At 43.9% G+C, this 21,572-nt stretch overlaps 1 protein-coding gene and 1 long non-coding RNA gene across 4 annotated transcripts in view; one reads left to right on the forward strand and one right to left on the reverse strand.

The window, feature by feature from the left end:
- The window catches only part of LOC117220727 (somatostatin receptor type 2), a 159,462-nt gene extending 145,343 nt beyond the window's left edge, over positions 1-14,119 (forward strand). For all 3 annotated transcript variants that reach the window (XM_033470985.2, XM_033470994.2, XM_033470976.2), the window contains exon 2: positions 10,477-14,119. In XM_033470985.2, the coding sequence (XP_033326876.2) occupies positions 10,993-12,261 (1,269 nt within the window). In that variant the 5' untranslated portion in view covers positions 10,477-10,992 and the 3' untranslated portion in view covers positions 12,262-14,119. The remainder of the gene's footprint in view (positions 1-10,476) is intronic.
- LOC117220956 (uncharacterized) overlaps positions 1-21,572 on the reverse strand; it is a 405,009-nt gene that overhangs the window by 272,839 nt on the left and 110,598 nt on the right. The window lies entirely within an intron of this gene.

The raw sequence follows: 21,572 nt of genomic DNA on the forward strand, positions 1-21,572 counted from the left end.
CTTCATTATGGCGAAAATAATTATTAACAGACTGCGAATCTTTTTGCAAAATAAAAATTATCTACATCAATTGCAACAAATATAGACAAATAGAAATTTCTTCCTTTCTTTAATAATTCCAAAGAATTGAAAATGATCCATAGACGAGCTTAAATTATCTTAATATTTTCATTGTGTTGAATGTCAGCTACTCAATCTTGTCATAGATGCATAACATCTGTGATCTAGTAATGATACACAATTAGTAGACTGCGAGTCTTCATGCAAAGTAAAAATGATCTTCATCAATTACAACAAACATAGTCAAGTAGAAATTTCTACCTTTCTTTAATGATTCCATAAAATTGAAAATAATCCATAAACGAGCTTGAATTATCTTTTATTAATATTTTCATTGTCTTGAATGTCAGCGACTCAATATTGCCATAGATGCATAACATCTGTGATCTAGTAATGATACACAATTAGTGGACTGCGAGACTTCGCGTAAAGTAAAAATGATCTTCATCAATTACAACAAACATAGTCAAATACAAATTTCTTTCTTTCTTTAACGATTCCAAAGAATTGAAAATAATCCATAGACGAGCTTAAATTCTCTTAATATTTTCATTGCCTTGAGTGTCAGCTACCAATTGTTGTCATAGATGCATAACATCTGTGATCTAGTAATGATACACAATTAGTGGACTGCGAGACTTCACGTAAAGTAAAAATGATCTTCATCAATTACAACAAACATAGTCAAGTAGAAATTTCTACCTTTCTTTAATGATTCCATAAAATTGAAAATAATCCATAAACGAGCTTGAATTATCTTTTATTAATATTTTCATTGTCTTGAATGTCAGCGACTCAATATTGTCATAGATGCATAACATCTATGATCTAGTAATGATACACAATTAGTGGACTGCGAATTTTCATGCAAAGTAAGCAAAATTTCTTTCTTTCTTTAACGATTCCAAAGAATTGAAAAAGATCCATAGACGTCCTTAAATTCTTCCAATATTTTCACTTTCGCTTAATTCTTCGCTTCTTTCGCTTTAATTTTCCGCTAAAACGAAAAACGCTTGTTAGACCCTCGATCGACACGCCGGAGGCAAAGCGAGCAAATAGTTGCAGCGATTTACAACAAAAAGTTGTCGACCGACTGGAAGAAGAACTTGTCCGGATCGAATCGTCGGCCGGAGACGGTTCGACTTGAGAAAGCAACCACTTTCCCGATCGCGTCGCGTTTTCCGGAGCGCGACAATTGCTTCGATCCGACTGAAAAGGTGCTCGATTTCGTTGGCCGATTCGCAATTTCGAACCGCAATAAGCGTGGCCGGACGAGCTTGCGTCCGTCAGTGGCAGTGCTCGCTCATAAGTCAGACGAGTGAGCAGAGTCCTGTCGGATTTATCGGTGGCAAAGGTGCGCGCACGTGTGTCGCAGTTGAGTTGCGGCGGTGTTTCAGCGATGTTGTAAAGGGAGCGGAATTTATTAGCCGGTCGGATCTTAATCGTCTGTTTTCGGCCCTCTGCCACGCGGGACACGCCGTAAATTAATGCCCCCGCGAACTGTAAACCGGGTGCCGACTTCGAGGACGAGTTTATTACTCCGACGAGTCGTTACGGCCACGTCGAGGGCTGTTCCGCAGCGAGGCGACGACGTTAGTGTGTTATTAAATGCCCCGCGGCATTTTTCTTGCCGCTGACACGCGTACGCGATACCCAAGGAAACCCGTACGCTTGTTTACCAACTTCGGGGCATATTTAATGCTGCTTGCGCCGTCGGACACGGATTCGCCATTTCCAGACTTTTTATGGAGCAATCGCTGGGACCGCGGATTACCTTTCCGGGAAATTATGAAGTTCGTTTGCCCGGCAAAAGCGAGAGAGGCGAGCGGGATTGTCCGAGTGTCCCGCGAATACGGTGACTGATTTACTTTCGGCGAGAACGCGCCGCGGTCTCGGCGTGGAAATGATCTCGTTTGCGACGATCGCCCAAAGCGGGGACACAGCGCATTGGAACGCCGACTTCGAATAATTATTGAAGATTGCTGCGAAATATTGCTGTGTTCGGACGGGAAAGCGGAGAATCTCCGCGTCCAATAAATTGCATCCACTTCAGGCACCGGCGCCACTTACTGTGCCCGCCCTTTGACGAATGTTCCAAGATGTAATCAATTCAATCAGATTATTACGAGCACTTTCGCAAGCATTATTGCTTGCTTTCCGGAATTCCAATTACAGCTTAATGTAACTATGAAGTCGCATCATAATCTAATTCTATTTTTAGCAACAATGTGGCGAACGCATTTTCCTCTACAATAATCATAATAATAATAATAGTTTATTGATGTCAAAGGGGAAAAATGCCCAGAAGACAGTGTACAGAAACAATTTAAGACATAAAAAGATAAATGAAGAATTAAACGAATAAAGAAATAACTAAAAAAGAGGAAGGAAGTAATATGATACCTCGTAATTAAATTGTACATCGTAATTTTCGACTTTCACCTCGCATATCAGGGTAAATTGAATTTATGAAGTATTTGCGTGCACACCCAAAATATCTACAATATTTAAAGCTCGGTTGTTTAAAATATTTTGCGTAATTCGTTTAAATAACCGGCTACGCGGTTGCACGCGCAAGCATCGTTGATTTACATCTCGACATTGATATTTGCTGGTTTCGAATGAGGTAATTGTCGTATTCTCGCGTCTCGCGACCGTTCTGTCGTTTAATTCGAAAATTCCACGTGTTGCTATCGAGTCCTGGATTCCAGCCAAGCAACCAGCGATGGCACCCCAGCCCAGGTAATTCGCGATCTCGCGGCGAGATCTTCTAATAATATCCTGTCGATAAAACCAAATAAACGAACCTTATATATTCCGGTCGTCGGAGACGCGACAATTCAACGCGCGAGCAAGCGCCAAGATATTCGCCTCCTGGAAACCGGAATGCTTTTAATACGATGAGAAATGTTAAATCGTTTTCTCTGGTTCGCTTTTTCTGGAGCGCCGCGAATTTCATCAGTTTCCCGGATTTTCATGTAAATTCGTGGAATTGTTTGCAGTTTATTGATTCGATGAACGTATCGCGGCTTTTATTATTTTGCGTCAGGTTTTTTAACGATGCACGTTTTCGTGGCTCTTTTGCATTTTATTCGAATCGAAATTTTATTGTAATTTATCTCAATCGAAATTTTATTATAATTTATTGTAATCGTACTTTTATTACGATTTATTTCAATCGTAATTTTGCTCGTATTTATTTTCCTTTCAATTATAACTTTAATTCTGAATTTTACTCTTATCTATCTTTATTTTCATTTCACTTCCGTTTATCTTTATCATAATTTTACTGCAATGTATTTTAATTTCAATGTTATTTTTGTACATTTTCATTTTAATTGTAACGTTAGTCCCTCGTTTGTCACCACCTCCCGCACCATCCATAATTTTGTTCTCCGTGCGCGACTATAATTTTTGTGCTTTTTATTTCGCCACTCGTTTCGAGTGTTTTCATTATTCAGTGCAACTGCACGGAACGAAAGTGATATCAAAATGTAACACGTTATTAGACTCTTTTCAACATAAAACCGTCTCTCCCGACCATTCATACTTTCAGTTCTACATAGATCTCGTCGACCGCTTTGTTTTACTTAAAATTCTTGGTTCATACATATTCATAATATCATACTTATTTGTTATTCTGCCGCGTTTAGCGTTTGATAAGCATTTTCATGCTTCCGATCTCATCGCCGCCTTTGTATCTCCCACCAGAATAGCGTATAATCTAAACGCATGCAACGAAAACGACCCCATCATGATGCATGTTGCACTTTGAACTCGACTGGACCCCGCATCTCGTGATCGCCTCGGAGTTAACTCTTTGCACTCGAGGCTATCTCAACTCCAAAAATGTAGACAATTGTTTCAACCTACAGTATTTCCATTTGCTATGATTCTTTTTATTTGTTTCATTTTTACATATAAAATTGAACGTGTATGCTTATCGAAGGCTTCTATTATTCGACGATTTATCGAATACAGAGAAATATAATAATGTAAAAATTCTTTAGAAAATAGCGAAGCAATTTTTAACGTCGCCTCGGGGTCGCCAGCCGAGTGCAAAGGGTTAATTAATACGGGAGGAAGCCGGCGAGAGTAAGAAGCTCGGGAAAACGAAGTCGGTAGAAGAAAATGTATCGGTCGAGCGTTAAGAGGACCGCTTTGCAACTAATTAGCCAGATGGAGACGGATGCCCCGATAATGGCGATCGATCGGAGCTCATTATCTTGCAAAACTAGCCGAGTTTCGTCACGCGACGAACGTCGCCCTGTCCTCGGTTACTTGTCCCGCGACCATAAACGGCGACAGCGAACCACGCTCGGCAACATTAAGATCGTGGTGCGATAGATCGTCCGTCAGCCACGTTAACTTCGTTCATTCACGGGTTCGTGATACAACAACGCTGATCGATCCGCTGCGAAGTGAATTAACTAGCTGCCGCTATCGCCGAACCTTCCCATCGCTAGATGAATCGCGCGTTTCTTTCTCTCTTTCTTTTTTTTCTGCGAGATATAAGAGACTTTTCGGAGCGCACGGTCTAATGAATCGAGAACACGGTTCCAGACATCGGATACCGATAATGGAACGATAACGAGGGATCAACGAGCGCCGAGTAAATTCGGACTCTTCTCGTTTTAATAATCCGCCCCGCCGCGGGGATAATGACGTGTTTACGGATCGGGCTCGTGTGCTATCCGCGAAAGATAAAGGGAACGCGGAGGCTACACGTGCCGCGCGGAAAAAGTTCTCCGCGGAAATGCGTCCGCAGTTAGAGCTTTAACGCGGTCGCAGCTGCGGTTACGCGGATCTAAATATTATTTCGCGACGTCCTGTGCGGCGGAGCTGGTCGGGAAGAGAAAAGTGTACAGAATAGAACAATCGCTTAACTTGCGAGTACATTGTGGGCTTCTGTGTGAATTCGCATTTTTATATGAGCGAATTAGGATCACGGAGTAAGTCGTATTTTTTAAAAATTTGACGTACAAATGTGATCTATATGAAATGTTAAACTTTTGCACTCTGAGGCACCTTTAAAATTGTTACACCACGTTCCAAGATAATTTTGATGCTGTCAAAGCTTAGATGTAAAAAGAATTGTTAGAAGTCCGACTGTTGTATGCGTCACAAAACTCGATCTCATGTGCATGAAATGCACTTTGTCATATAAAACGGAGATACTACAAGTGAGAAAAGTTGATTGAAATTTGCAGTTAAAATGACTTCGAGTGCGAAGGGTTAAAGAGACAATTGAAAGAAATTATAGTCACTAGAAATTCAGTTGACTGTAAATTAATTTTTTAAACTTGAACTCGCAACGAGGAGAATGTGACTTGCGCCACCGTGATTCCAATCCACTCGTACGTTACCAGATGAAAATAAATAATATACAATTGTCTTTTTTCAAGAATTGATTCAAAAATGGGCGTCGATACACCATAATTGACTCGCGTAACAGAGAACGTGCAACTTCATAAAAACCGTCGCTCTGTTCCAAACAGAGGCGGGTCGTTAAACAAATTGTGTTTTAATAACTATATGAAATGTTAAAAAGACAATTGAAAGAAATTATAGAGTCACTGTAAATTCAGTTAACTGTAAATTAATTTTTTAAACTTGAACTCGCAACGAGGAGAATGTGACTTGCGTCACCGTGATTCCAATCCTTTCGTATGTTACCCGATGAAAATAAATAATATACAATTGCCTTTTTCCAAGAATTGATTCAAAAATGGGCGTCGATACACCATAATTGACTCGCGTAACAGAGACCGTGCAACTTCATAAAAACCGTCGCTCTGTTCCAAACAGAGGCGGGTCGTTAAACAAATTGTGTTTTATTTTTTGCAGAATTTTGATAGTCGCCGGATCCGCAGTGAACGTTTTAAAATATTTTGCAGAAAGGCCGCGCGACAATGAATAAAACAATCCACAGATTTGTTATACCGTGCGAGCAGGCCGATCGCTAGAACAAAGCACTATTCACGATGTATCCGGTCGAAACGCTCGCGCGAGCAAATACGAGCGTGGTAGGCGTAATGAATGGCGACCGAGGAATCGATAATTTACCATTTCAACCCTCGCACATTTGTATCAATTCAACACCCTTTTTTTCCCATTCCCGCTGCAAACTGAGATAAATGGAAAAATGTACAGCGAGTTTGCTGTTTGGTTTCAGTCGGACCGCTCGCAGTTTCGACGGTTTATCTTTCGGATTCGTTCGAATTTCTGCTCGCGAGAATAATGTGACAGAAAAGCATTGCCTTTGGGATTACCTGTGTCATAGTATCTCTCTAATTGACGCTCAGATTATCCACGCAAATGGACAATTTAAGAAAAGAAGATACGATTACTCGATTCTTGCGGTTTTTATAGTTACGAATTGTCGGCAACTATAAGAAACGAGCTGCAAGGCTCGAATAATCGTATCTTCTCTTTCCAAAATGTCCAGTTTTCTGCACAATCTGAGCATCAGTTAGGGAGATATTACTATATTTCGTTTCAAGATGCTACGATTAGAAGAATGTATCCAAGACAATCTTGACTTAGTGGTCTCGAAAGCATCGTTTACCTTTTTATCAATAAACCTATCGCTTCATAAGAAGGACTGAATTTATTTAGACCTTTCGTTACTTTCACAGTAAATTCTCCCTAATTGACCTTCATTTTGTACACAAAAATGGACAATTTGGGGAGAGGCGATGCGATTATTCGAGCCTCGCGGCTCGTTTTTATAGTTACCGATTGTCGACAACTGTCGACAACTGATTGTCAACCGAGGCTCCTCTTCCCAAATTCTCCATTTTTGCGTACAAAACGAAGGTAAATTATGGAGAAAATTATAAATAGAGAAACACAATAAAACAAATAAAAACAATTCTTCTAAAAACAATTTTAAAAGAATAAATGTGAAGTCGCCACGATTAGTCGCCCGTGTTAGTCGCCTCTCCTTGATTAAACGTTCAGATTCCGACAAGCAATGCAAGTCAAATCAACATCAACACGTTCACTACCTCTAAAAAACTGTACCAGAAAAGTTCCCAAATGAACCCACCCGTTACCAGTCCAGGACTGGTCAGAATCCATTGTCCAAGGACAGAGAACGAAGCAGACGAATAGCAGCTTCGGACGAAGTCGCCAACTCAGCGTGTCAAATTCTCGACTCCGGGAAGCAATAAACTTTTTACGGCACGTCATTGATTTCTCCGGAAGCCAGTTGGCCCTGCGGATTGCCACGGAGTCGATCGGGAATTTCCAGAAAGTCGGAAGGGTTGCTCTGACTCTGAGAAACGCGGTTCGCCGCGGGACCGCGCGACGCGGCAATTCTTCAGGGAGTCGTTCGGGCTTTTTTCTGGCTGGCGAATGTTTGGCCTCGGGGATCATTCGCGCGGTTTTATTGGACCGTAACCGGGCCAGATCGTCGTGCAATATTAGCAGACACGGAGTCGTTGATTCGGTCGAGCGACGAATGCGAGCTGCGATCCGCCGGAAATGGCGCAGCTTTCAACTTCGAACAACGAAACGTTGCTGCGACTTTCACGGGGTGAAACCCTGGACGTCGCCGCCGCCGCGATTCCGTGTCGTGGTCCAAAGTTGTTGTCTCTCCGGTTGTCCGCAAGATCTCGGGCTCTCGGCCATTGTTTCATCCGCGTCCGAGACCTCGAGTTGCTTGCTTTGAGGCGCACGCCGGACGAAAGAAAACCGAATTCGAGTTGAAGGCTCCCGCGGACCATTAGCCGTCCGCCTCGAACAACCAAGTTCCCTTTGACTCCCGTGAGTGGGCGGAGGGCTGAACGTGCTCGCAAAGGGCTCCCCGAGCCGGCTTCTCTCGTACGCCGGTTTAAACGCGTCGAGGGAAACGACGTGTCCCGCGGTTCGCACGCAGAAATTTATGATTAATGTACGCCGTCGTCCAGGGAGCGTAATTCATCGGGGAGAATAATAAAAAGTTTAATGGGAATTTAAGCTTACGAGATCGCGATGAAATCTCTGGAATAAAACAGAAGAAATTTCGCAGCGCGGCGCTATTACGCTTTGCGTTGCGAAACGGTCGTAAAGATTGAGGACGATTGGCCCTCCCTCGGTTTTCTTTGAAATAGTCCGCTTTTAAAATGTCATCTGAGAGATTCGGCTCGGATATGCGAAGGTTTAATCGCGGCGCACATTTTCATGAACCTTCGCTCTACGTTTTTTTCTTTCCTTTTTTTTTTTTGTTAATATTCTACGTTGTAGAGCTCGCGACGTTATCAAAATGTCAGACTTCATTTTACATTTTCCCGCGACATATCCCCGGGACGGGTTTTCTTTCTTGTTCGCTATGAAATCGTTACGGGGATTTCATTTTCGCGCAGGATTTGCAATTTTTTTCAATAATAATGGATGCGAGGTAATAACGGCGACGATGGAATGCTCGAAACCGTTCGATACGACGAGATGGCTGATTGCTTTGGGAATAAACCCGCTACTCGGCGACGTGTCAACTGTATCGGGGAAGAACAATGTAACGAGACACATTTTTCAATGGACAGCCGCGTTATTTACGGCAGCGTGCGCCAGGCCAGGCTTAAAAGCAGCTATTAAGCCTCGCCTTCTTACGCCCACGCCATTCACTTTTTCCCACTTTTCATCACCCTTTTTCAATCCAAGAGCAAATAATTACGCGCATTCGCGCGACGGTTTCTCAACGTTGTCGTTGCAACGACCTTCCGCGGCAAACTCGCTTACTCGTAACGTACCCGGAAAGTAATCTTCTAACCAAAGTAATCATCTGGTCGTAGAAAATTCTCATCTTTAAAGTAGCAAAATATTTGGAGCATGCAAGGTGGAATGAAATTTAAGTCAACAGGAAGGTTCGATAACTTTCTCGGTTCATTTGCAAGCGAATAGATTCTCTAATAGAAAAGATTCCGATTTATCTCAGACACTGAAAGGAGAACTACCAAATCTTTATAAAATTTTTATAATTTCCATTTCAACGAGTGCAAGCTAACGACGACAGAGCTACTTGCAACTCGAATGCAATAATAATTTCGAGTAGAATCTCTAATAGGAAAGATTCCAATTTATCTCAGACACTGAAAGGAGAATTACCAAATTTTTATGAAAATTTTATCATTTCCATTTCAACGAGTGCAAGCTAACGATGACAGAGCTACTTGCAACTCGAATGCAATAATAATTTCGAATAGATTCTCTAATAGAAAAGATTCCGATTTATCTTAGACACTGAAAGGAGAACTAGCAAATTTTTATAAAATTCTTATGATTTCCATTTCAACGAGTGCAAGCTAACGATGACAGAGCTACTTGCAACTCGAATGCAATAATAATTTCGAGTAGATTCTCTAATAGAAAAGATTCCAATTTATCTCAGACACTGAAAGGAGAACTACCAAATTTTTATAAAATTTTTATGATTTCCATTTTAACGAGTGCAAGCTAACGACGACAGAGCTACTTGCAACTCGAATGCAATAATAATTTCGAATAGATTCTCTAATAGAAAAGATTCCGATTTATCTTAGACACTGAAAGGAGAACTAGCAAATTTTTATAAAATTCTTATGATTTCCATTTCAACGAGTGCAAGCTAACGATGACAGAGCTACTTGCAACTCGAATGCAATAATAATTTCGATTTGAATGAGTTAGAATCATGGTGGTGCAAGTCCCAATTTCGAAAATTTGGACTCCTGTCTTAAAATGTAATCTACGCATGCGAAAATGGTAAGAAGGCAAGTGAAATCAATTACAAATTTACCATAAATTAACTTAACTCTGAATTATCTTGACAATAAATTTATTCAGTAACAACAATGCATAAATTAGCAAACAATAACACTCCTTGCTTCTCGCAAACAGGAAAAATGACTTGCGTCGCTGCGATTCTAAACCACTCGTTTAACGCTAAGTGAAATATGCTGGCCTTTAAAGGTTACACAGATCGACCATACTTAGATCATCCGCAATTCTTCATATTCCCACGTGTCGGCATGAAGAAATTTACTTAACGATTCCCCTTGAAGCCTCTTCGTAATTTCAATAACTACGGAATCAAGATTATCGCGCCCGCCATTCGACCGGCGCGGCGACGTAATGGCTAGCGTGAAATCCGAAAATTAGCATCAGCCGGTCGTCGGCCAATAAATCCGACGTCTTCGACGCGAAGGGTGCTCGAACGAGGATCTACACCGTCCGCGGAAGTAGGCTAACGCCATCGTTTAATGTCGGGCGTCCGCGGGAGGACGTAATCTCCGCGACAGTCGTTCATAATGGTCCTCGTTGACCCGTAAAAGCTCCGATCCGGTCGGAGGGCTTTGAGAAGTTGCGATCGTCTTCGGGTGCCGTCGATGCGACGGACGCCGGTGATTCGCGCGACCGGCACCACTGGCTTTCAAGCCGACTTTTCTTTTGTTCCAGACGCCGACCGGCGGAACGGGAAGAGAGACGAAGGACCCAAAGAAGGGAGGCAATTGTACACCGGCAGCCGGCGCTGTTCAGATTATCGCGCTCCCGGAAACACGATCGTTTGACGCCTGACGGAATGACGTCGGCCCCATCCCCCTTGGCGTCGACGTCGACGCAGCGAGCCATCGTCCCCGCGTCGATCATCCTGTGCGGAACGCGAGGAGCCGGCATTTAACTGGATCGCGGTCGAGAACGCCGATCCGTCCGCCGTGTCCCGACCGGATGATAAGATCGTGATCGCTCGTCCCAACGAAGAAAGGACTCGAGCTAACAAAGAGGCAGCTCTGGATCGTTGAAATTTCCGCTGAGTGATTGCGCCGGGTTTTCCAGTCGAAGCGAGCGGACCGAGGCAGCGGCGGCGGCGGCGGCGGCGACAATCAGTCCCCGGGGCGATCGGAGATCCCCGAGAGAGATTTCAGAGAGTCGGGTGAGGATCTATCGTCGCGAACAAACTCCAAGGACTTCGCCATGAACACCACGTCGATGTACACGACGAGCGTGATCGATTACGCGAGGAAGGTCAGCCAGAACGACTCGATGATCCCGAACTGCGAGGCGGACCTGCCGATCATCGCGCTGGTCAACCAGATCCTCTATTCCATCGTCTGCATCGTCGGCTTGTTAGGCAACACCCTGGTCATCTACGTGGTGCTGCGGTTCTCGAACATGCAAACGGTCACGAACACGTACATCCTGAACCTTGCGATCGCCGACGAATGCTTCCTGATCGGCATACCGTTCCTCGTCACCACCATGAGCCTGCGCAGCTGGATGTTCGGCAAAGTGATGTGCAAGGCGTACATGACCACCACCAGCGTGAACCAGTTCACCAGCAGCATCTTCCTGTTGATCATGAGCGCGGACCGTTACGTGGCCGTGTGCCATCCGATCTCGTCCCCGAAGATCCGCACGCCGTTCATCTCGAAGGTGGTCACGAAGATCGCCTGGGTCGCCAGCGCCGTCTTCATGGTCCCGATCATCCTGTACGCGAGCGCGATGGAGGGGGAGAAGGGGATCATCACGTGCAACATCTACTGGCCCAGCCACCAGGGCGGTCACACCACCTTCACCCTCTACACGTTCGTCCTGGGCTTCGCCGTGCCCCTGGTCCTGATACTGATCTTCTACTTCCTGGTGATCAGGAAGCTGCGGACGGTGGGCCCGAAGACCAAGTCGAAGGAGAAGAAACGGTCGCAGCGGAACGTGACCAAGCTGGTGCTGACCGTGATCACCGTGTACGTGTGCTGCTGGCTGCCCTATTGGCTGACCCAGGTGGCGTTGATCTACACGCCGCCGAAGCAGTGCCAGAGCAAGATCACCATCACGATCTTCCTGCTGGCCGGGTTCCTCAGCTACAGCAACAGCGCGATGAACCCGATCCTGTACGCGTTCCTCAGCGACAACTTCAAGAAGAGCTTCCTGAAGGCGTGCACCTGCGTCGGCGGGAAGGACGTGAACGCCGCCCTGCACATCGAGAACAGCGTGTTCCCGCGTAGGAACAAGGCGAGCGCGGACAGGATGCAGTCGAACCGGCAGGCCGTGTCCGGCCAGTCCAGGCTCGGGCCCGAGGACGAAGAGGACGCCGAGAGGTGTCTGATCAGCAAGACGTCCACCACGACGGTCACGCTGACCTCCCGGTCGAACATCACCATCGGGAACGACTCGAAGGATCAGCAGCAGCGGGACAAGGACTCGATGAAGAACGGCGCCCAGCTGACTCTGCTGACGCAGGTCTAAAGCGCCGGAGGCAGGATCATCGATTCAAGCCGGAACGATCTCCAACGAATCGGGAACGACCGACTGACACGGGCGCACGCCGACCTCGTCCGGAGACACCCGGAGGAGCGTCCTCTCTCCTCCGGCTCGATCGAGATGTCCGAATGAGCCCCGGATTCATCGAGGTCCCCGGTGGAGAGGGCCGCGCTCCTCTCTCGGGACGAGCGACACCGTCTACGGCCATTCGAGAGGAACGGCCACTTAGATCTTCGTCCCGTGAAACGCTCTCTATGCAGTGGTGCCTCTCCTCTGTCCAGCGAATTTTTCATACTCCCAGGAACTATTGACCGTGAGAACGTGCCCCCGCCGGTCCCCAGCTTACGCCGTACGTGTACCCCGGTTGCCACCCATTCGGGACAACCCACCCTCGCCGTAGATCTGTACCTGATACCGCCGAACACTCTCGCAGAGGCGAAACGCGGACAGTTTCTCCGAACAGCTAGGACTATTTCGACGCATCACGGTCAACTCGAGGAGATAATACGAAATGTCGTCCGACACCCTTAATTGGACTCCCTGATAAACGCTACTGAAATTTCTCTCTCGGAGGATCTTCTTTTCACGAGTGGTATCGTCTAGCGTGGAACTTGGCGCCGAGTCTTCTCGCCGATGTTACATCATTTATATCGATAAGCTTTCGTGTTCCTTTGACTGCTAGCTTAACCTTCGAACGGTGACCATCGTTTAAATGTCGCTGGTGATACTGTGACGTCAAATTGGCGACGTTTCAGTAACGGTGACTCGATATTAGATCGGACTCCTTGTTAATAATGGGGAACAAACAGCGGTGTCGCTAGGGATACGGTGATAATTTCACGTCGAGTAAGCTTTGATTAGTTCATTCGGCTTCGAGTCATCATTATCGATGCGGAGTCAGTTTGATCTCGAGTCGCCTGCGTTGATACGGAGTCAATTTTTACGAGCCAAATTACGAGTCAATTCGACGCACGTCGCCGCTCGAAGGTTAACGATGTAGCAGAATAGTGTTACTACATTCGCTACGTTCGAACATATGTACGAGTTCTGTCCGGAAAGTATCCTTTCGAGCATATTTTTGCACCTGTGTGTCCTGTTCGAGAAACATCGTGCTCGCCGTTCAGAGCGTATTCTTGCGAGTACCGCCGATAAACGGTGCGGATCTGCTAACTTTCTGTTGACAACGACGCGTATCTGTTGTAACGTTTAAAATCGTGCGCCTCGGACTCCAGAATTTTGTCGAAGGTTTGGCCACTCTTGTTCCGAAACTATTCAATGTAATTAGACAAATTTATGCCACTTAATCTATGAGTAGTCAATCGATTTCGATGTAGATTAGACGGTTCGAAGACGGTCGCAGACCTCGATCGATCGATCGTGTTTCTTAAAAAATCCGATCTAGGATCCTCCTTTCTTCGCGACACCCGCATTTACGTTATCGTAGAATAATTTGTAATCGCTCGCTGACAGACATTCTCGAAATCGAGAGATCTAGGAGATCTAGAGATCGCGTAGCGAAACTGAGAAAGGACGATCCTAACCGGGACATGTATAAATTCGTTGGTATGTATTTTTAGTTCATCATTTATTCGATACTTTAACAGCCACGGCCTCGAGAATGTCACCAAAATTGCAGTATTTTGTTCGATCGAACGAAGATTGAAAGAGTTGGACGACATCAATTACATTGTTAACATTCTTACGTTTTGTGGACCCTAATGAAACTAAGAAGATGTAATAGATTAGCGTAAACGTTAATTTCCGATCGGAATACGATCGATAATGCAACCTGTGTATCATTTGTGTTTGAACTTGAATGAAATTAAAAAGAAACTATGCGAAACTATGCGTTAAATAATTCCGTAGTTGAGAGACGAGAAAATTGCCTAAACTATAGCTCGTCACAGAGAATTATACTTGAACCACCCATCGGTCGAAATTCGTGTTAATTAGTTTATTCTAACGACCATTTGCGCGCGTACAACGTGACACACGACCCTTAGAAACTTGTGGGCCATACAGGAAGGTTGAAGTTCGCTTCGAAAGTCCACTTAAGGGTTGACTGTATGAAGGCAATTTCTGCCGTCACCTCCAGAGTGTTCGTGAAATTGCGACTATTTTTCAAACGCGTCGTCGTCTCGCAAGGCCTTCGATTCTCCGCGCTCGGTTTCGCCTCTCTTCGTCCCGTAGATCCGAAGGAAGTGAAATATCAACTGAAAGCGGCGAGTCACTCGATTCGGTGACACGAACATTTCTGACAAAAAGCTTCGCCTCTGCGACGACATTCTACACCGACGCCGCGTCACGGAGCATCGCAGCTCGGCCGGATAGTAACCGAGCACTCGACGCGGTCTAAAGCAGCGCGACGAGCGCGATTCGAGCGCTATCGTCGCTCTTCGAGGAGAGATCGACCAAGCAGTCGGGCTCCTTCCGATTAGCCGGCCCTGCTCGCGGAAGATTTACGAGTTTCCGATGACATAAGACGATCTTCCGGGAGACGTCGCGACGCCGTGCTCCGAATCCTCGAGCGGCTTCGGTCTTCTGGACATTTGTGTGCAAGCTAGGCAACGAGGAATCCGCGCGCCGCGATCGCCGGATGATCGCGGCGAAAAACGATGCTAATTGTTCGATCGGGGGATTCTGATCCAATCCGAGGACACTCGGGATCGAGGATCGACGGCCGACCAGTGTTCGGAGAACGCGAGACACGCGAATAGCTGCGCTGATTGCTCGGCGCCGCTTGGTGTTTGCCTTCCAATCAAGCGCGGCCTTTGAGATCCGACCAGCCTCTCGTTACACCGTATTCTCTGACGCGGAGTTTCGATGAATTCGCGGAGAATTCGCAAGCTCAATACCAGGTGAATTCTTCCGGCGGCCTGAAGAATCCGCGGACGATCGCTGCGAGTTCGACAGCCGGCCCTGAAAATCCATTTGCGATCCGCGACATTTCACGTGTACGGTGGAATCTTTATTATTCAGATTTTTTATTGTTCCAAGATTATTTGTTTGTTCCAACTGCAGAAGGAGCTCGATCATACCTCGACCTATCATCTTATCCTAGCGTATTAATAATTAGTTGAAAATAAGAAGAATTTAACTTTTGAATTCGGATAATCGAAGTTCGCGTGTATTTGAAATACACGTGTTCGCGTGTATTTAATATATCAGTGTTGTAATCCTTGTACTTCTTTGTACAGGGATACACAGACGTATCGAAATAAAGCAAGTCGTATATTAAAATATCCAATTGTTAACATATTATAAATATCTGTATTTTCTTTATTTGATCATGTGGACGGTGCAGAAGCCAATCGGATTAGGCCATTTTTCTTTGAAAATGAGTTTTGCAGTCCAAACACATTTTTATCATAGGATTTTTCGGTCAATAAATGAATATAATCGATTTCTTCATAAATAAACAATAAATAGCGGCAATTCTATTGACCACGAAATTACTAAACAAAATATGTAGTTCAGAGAGGATTGTTTTTTTTCTAAAAAATCATTGACATTTTTCTTTCGTTCCTTTTCTCGCTACGTTCATTTCTATGTCATCTTATAATAAAAATTCCCTTTTGCATTATTAGTAACATTGTTAGTTTTTTTATAGCTAATTTGTTATTCATGCGCGTGTACCAAAATATCCGACCATTAGATTTTTACGAAACTGATTCGCGACATACGAAACACCGATCGCTAGATTGCGAATTAAACGAACATAATAAGTTCTATGAAGATACTTTGATCGATTAACTTCAAGAGTCTATTAATTACACGTGTAAAATCGCCCGGATTCGAGCGTAAAAAGAATCGATCCGACAAATGCTTTCCGAGATAAAAATTCGAAAATATAGCAACGTTCGAAGATCCGATTTTCTAAACAGACTGCGGAACCATCGACGCCATAAACGTCGCCTAAACGTACTCTTTGCCATACCTCCGAACAAATGTTTCGACATCGACGTCACGGTGATCGATTTCACTCGAGCGCCGCGAACACAAAAAGTCCCGCAAAAAGTATCAGAAAATGGAGTGGTCGGTGCGCAGGAATAGAAAACAAATCCGCGCTGTGCCGGAAGATATAGAGGAGTTTTCTTTTCGAGGTCCGAGACGTCCATCGAAAATTCCATACCGTAGCCGGTGCTCTCGGTGACGACGGAATTTATGGCCGGGTCGTGCTCCTGGCCCAGACGTTTCAATTCCCGGGCTGTTCGGCGAGTTCCTAAAGATCCGTCAACGCGGAATCACCCACGCGGCTGATCCCGTATCGGAAAAGTAATTCGAAACAGCCGTATCGATCCGCCGCGATGAACCATCGCGCCGTGAACCATCGGGTCCTCTTTTTATTGCGAGCAGAGCCGCCGGAGAGCCGGGGACGCGTGCTCGTAAAACTGGCTTCGTCGCGGCCGAAACGTGTCACGTGCTGCTGCAGTTTGTTTCGGATCAGCTAATTACGGGCTGAACGCGTGCCGCCGGAACCGCAAACGAGCACAGGCTACGCGACTCGCTCGCAATTCTCGCGGAAACACGCCCCGGAGACGGGCGCGTGTCTTCGCGACTGTGCGGCGAATTTGCAGTAGATTAGCATGCGTGTTACGTCGCTCGGCGAGCAACAGTATTTATTTCGGAGGTAACGGAACATCGGGTGAGAAGGAATATGAAGGAATATGAAGGAATATGAAGGAATATGAAGGAAGATGATGTGAGAAGGTTTATGATCCTCTGCAGAGACTGTGGAATTTTACATAGTAATTTTTCGGAATTTTCAGGATGTTCGAAACATTCAGAATTTTCAGGATATTCGGAACATTCAGAATTTTCAGAACTTTCAGAACTTTCAGAACATTCAGAGTTTTCAGAACTTTCAGAACATTAGGAACATCCCGATCTTTCAGAACATTCAGAATTTTCAGAACTTTCAGAACATTCAGAATATTCAGAATTTTCAGGACTTTCAGAACATCACAAACTTTCAGAACATACAGAATTTACAGAACTTTTAGAAAATTCAGAACTTTCAGAACATTCGGAACATTCAACATTTTCAGAACATTCAGAATTTTCAGAACTTTCAGAACTTTCAGAATTTTCAGAACATTCAGAGTTTTCAGAACTTTCAGAACATTAGGAACATCCCGATCTTTCAAAACATTCAGAATTTTCAGAACTTTCAGAACATTCAGAATATTCAGAATTTTCAGGACTTTCAGAACATCACAAACTTTCAGAACATCACAAACTTTCAGAACATTCAGAATTTTCAGAACTTTTAGAAAATTCAGAACTTTCAGAACATTCGGAACATTCAACATTTTCAGAACATTCAGAATTTTCAGAACTTTCAGAACATTCGGAACATTCAGAATTTTCAAAGCATTCAGAATTTTCAGAACATTCAGAATCATTGTTACGTAACATTTATTTATGGCAGAATATTGGGCAAAAGGGAGGATATAAAAGATGTCTTAACAATCTGTGGATTTTTAAATAAATTCATCATTCTTCGGTGCTACTTTAATCTACGGTGAGGATGCATTTTTGTCACAGAAACATGTAACTCTGGTACCATTTCCTTTACAGTATGTATTTAACCATGAGATGATAGAACATGTGGTAAGAGAGACAGTATATTCATAATTTTTTCACAGATAACGGACATTTTCATGAACTCATTACTTTTGGCTGCTAGCTTATGAAAAGTAAAAACAAACATTATTTTATCCCGTGAAGCAACTTGTATTGTTACAAAAAGAAAATATATAGCACACACATCACTTTTTCAGAAAATATATTTCAATTATGATATGATGAAATATTAAACAAAAGAGAGAATATTCATAATGTGTTAACGGACTGTGAATTTTAACATAAAATCATTATTTTCGGTCGCTAGCTCGGAGAGGAGCAGACACTATTTCATTCTATGTCGCTACATTGTTGCTACGAAGATATAATAATATAATAATGTTTTCGCAATGTAGATCCAATAACGAGACGATATTATTGTATAATACGTCGAGAAAAATAATTGAAATAAGAGTCGCACGAATGCTTGTTTCTTTTCCAGCGTCCAGAAAATAAAAGACACATTTCCTCTCGACCGCGCTGGAAATAATAAAAAGACTGTAGCTATTGTTTACAGAATATAAAGTGAAAGGTCTTATCGGGCCGGAAACTTTCGCAGACCACTGTACGTTGGACGAGAACGGTACTCGAAGGGTTTAACTGGCTTCCAGTAGGTAAAGTGTTAAATACCCATCGTCTATCGTCGATACAATGCCGGGAACAGTATCGTGCCACGTCCCATAAAAGTTCGAACCTCGGTATCGATTCTTATCGGGCGTAGGATTGAAACTAATCCTTTTCGGGAGCTATTGGCAACGTTATCTGCCGTCGCGCGCCTTTATTGGACAATTTAAGCTGGTACAGCGCTGTCGATACCGATAACCGAGTCGCGTTGCTCGAAAGAATTAGATATCCCCGATATCGTGGCTCCGCGGGGACCCTTTGTTCTCCGCCCGGTTTATTCCGGACCTGTTCGTGAAAAAAGGATCCTTTCTCTCCCTCTCCCCCTCTCTCGCTCTCTCGCTCTTTTTCGCTCTCCCTTGCTCTCTCGCTCTCTTTCTCGCTTTCTCTCCCTCTCGTTCTCTTTCCCTCTCGCTCTCCCTCTCTTTCTCTCCCTCTCGCTCTCTGCCCTCTCGCTCTCTGTCCTTCTCGCTCTCTCTCTCTCTCCCTCTCTTTCTCTCCCTCTCGCTCTCTCTCCCTCTCCCTCTCGCTCTCTGCCCTCTCCCTCTCCCTCTCGCTCTCTGCCCTCTCCCTCTCGCTCTCTGCCCTCTCGCTCTCTGTCCTTCTCGCTCTCTCTCCCTCTCTTTCTCTCCCTCTCGCTCTCTGCCCCTCTCTTTCTCTCCCTCTCCCTCTCCCTCTCCCTCTCGCTCTCTGTCCTCTCGCTCTCTCTCCCTCTCTTTCTCTCCCTCTCGCTCTCTCTCTCCATCTCTCTCTCGCTCTCCCTCTCTCTCCTCCGTGACAGTATTCAAATCAGAGATCAAGATTGCGCTCCGGGTTCGATGCGTTCAATGATTCGCGAGACGAAATACGGGGAATCGATGTCCGTCAAACTTTGACCTTCGCGTGACACTTCTTGTCGGGCAGGATATACTGCTGATAAGGGCTTTCGATATTTATCGAACTTGTTTGCAGAAAAACTCGAATTATTTATTTCTCCGCCGGTGGAAGCTTAATCTCGAGCGAAGCACACGCGATGGTACAGCGAAAGAATTATCTATAATTCTTTAGAAAATTAGAAAAAGAGTAACAGCCACTTTCACCTTAAATTATTTCATCTACGCTTTCAACGCTAACAACTGTAAACAACGTGTAGATAATTCACACACACACACACACAATAATGCTCGTAAAAATGAATATTTCACTCTTCGAAGCCTTGCTCAACTTTCTTCACAGCTGTTCTTACTGCAGTTATCTTAATAATTCTTTAGAAGCAAAACAGGCTTCATATTTGTCGTGCACAAAACAACAGAATTTTATTCCGACCTGGATCATTGAAATAATAGCCGCACTTAACGAACTAAAAAATCTTCACCGCGAGTCGTGCTGATCAAGGTACGGCGAAGAAGTTAAGGAAAGAACTACCCTCTAAAAACGGCACCCCGGGACTATTTCAGGAAATGTTAAAAATTGCGGAGGACGAGGCGCCGCAATAAACCACTCAAAAATCTCTGGGAACCATAAAAAGTCAGCACCATGAAAAACTTCACGGTGATTCCACCTCTATGAAGTCAATCCGCCAGTGGGAAAGAATTTGGTCAGTAAAAAGCCGGGAGCAATTTATTTTTACTGCGCCGCGCGCATCTGCGAAGTTTGATTAGCGTCAGGTGGGAACGTTTCCGTAATAATTCTCGCGAGAAGATCATTTCGATCCATTCCGAGTAAATTCTTCCTAATTGACGCTCAGATTGTGCACGAAAGTGGACTATTTGGAAAGAGAATTATTCGCTTATTCGTGCCTTGCGCTTTGGTTTTATAATCGTTGAGTAATCTTGGTAATTGTAAGAATAAATCACGAGACTCGAATAATCGTATCTCCGCTTCCCAAATTGTCCACTTTCGTTTACAGGCTGAAGGAAAATCCCGGAGAATTTACCGTACTTCCGCGAAGAGTGTATTCTAGTTGGAGTTCATGGAACACGAACGCTATTGCGGCGGGCGAGATCGGAGCAACGTGGGATCAGTGGAGCCCGTAGCATTCGCGATCCGTCGATCACAACGGGAGCCGCGCGGAGCTTGCAAGCTGCATCATTAACGCAACTCTGATAGAGTTAGCTCCGGACCGACTAGAGCGGAGCTTCCGATTTGAACCTGGGTTTATTAGATTCATCCGTAACGCGTGCGCGGTTGACATAAATAAACAGCTACTGTGAACGCAACAGTCGACGTTGACTCGTTGAATTGTTGTATCGCGATCGTATCGTTGTCGAATAATTGAATCGCGATCGATCTCAACGCCACACGACCGAGTACAGTGGTACGGATTTGTGCTAATTCAATTACATAAGTGGATTACGTTGTACTTCAGTTACATTGTAATTCGACTACATAATTCAAACCTTTCAGTTAACTCGACTACTAATTGCTTTAATCGCGGGTGTAATGGAAATACAATGTATAGTTGATTTATTTATGAATACAACTTCGATTGTTATTTATTAATTATCATTTAGTAGTTTGTGTTTTATTACTCATTCACGCGTCGAATAAATAATAATTATGTTGTAATTACTAGTAATAATTGAATTTATTTATCAGTTTCATTGTAATTCGTAATTAATGTAATTCAATTATATTGTAATTCGTAATTGATATAATTCAATTACATCGTAATTCGTAATTGATATAATTCAATTACATTGTAATTCGTAATTAGTGTCATTGAATTACATTGTAATTCGTAATTAGTGTCATTGAATTACATTGTAATTTGTAATTAGTGTCATTGAATCACATTGTAATTCGTAATTAGTGTCATTGAATTACATTGTAATTTGTAATTAGTGTCATTGAATCACATTGTAATTCGTAATTAGTGTCATTGAATCACATTGTAATTCGTAATTAGTGTCATTGAATTACATTGTAATTCGTAATTAGTTTCATTAAATTACATTGTAATTCGTAATTAGTTTCATTGAATTACATTCTAATCCATAATTAATGACATTGAGTTACTTAATATTTTGTAATGGTACTTCCATTGAATTACGAATTACAACATAATTCAA

This window comes from Megalopta genalis, chromosome 1 (genome assembly GCF_051020955.1).
Source record: "Megalopta genalis isolate 19385.01 chromosome 1, iyMegGena1_principal, whole genome shotgun sequence".
In the NCBI taxonomy this organism is placed as follows: Eukaryota; Metazoa; Arthropoda; class Insecta; order Hymenoptera; family Halictidae; genus Megalopta; species Megalopta genalis.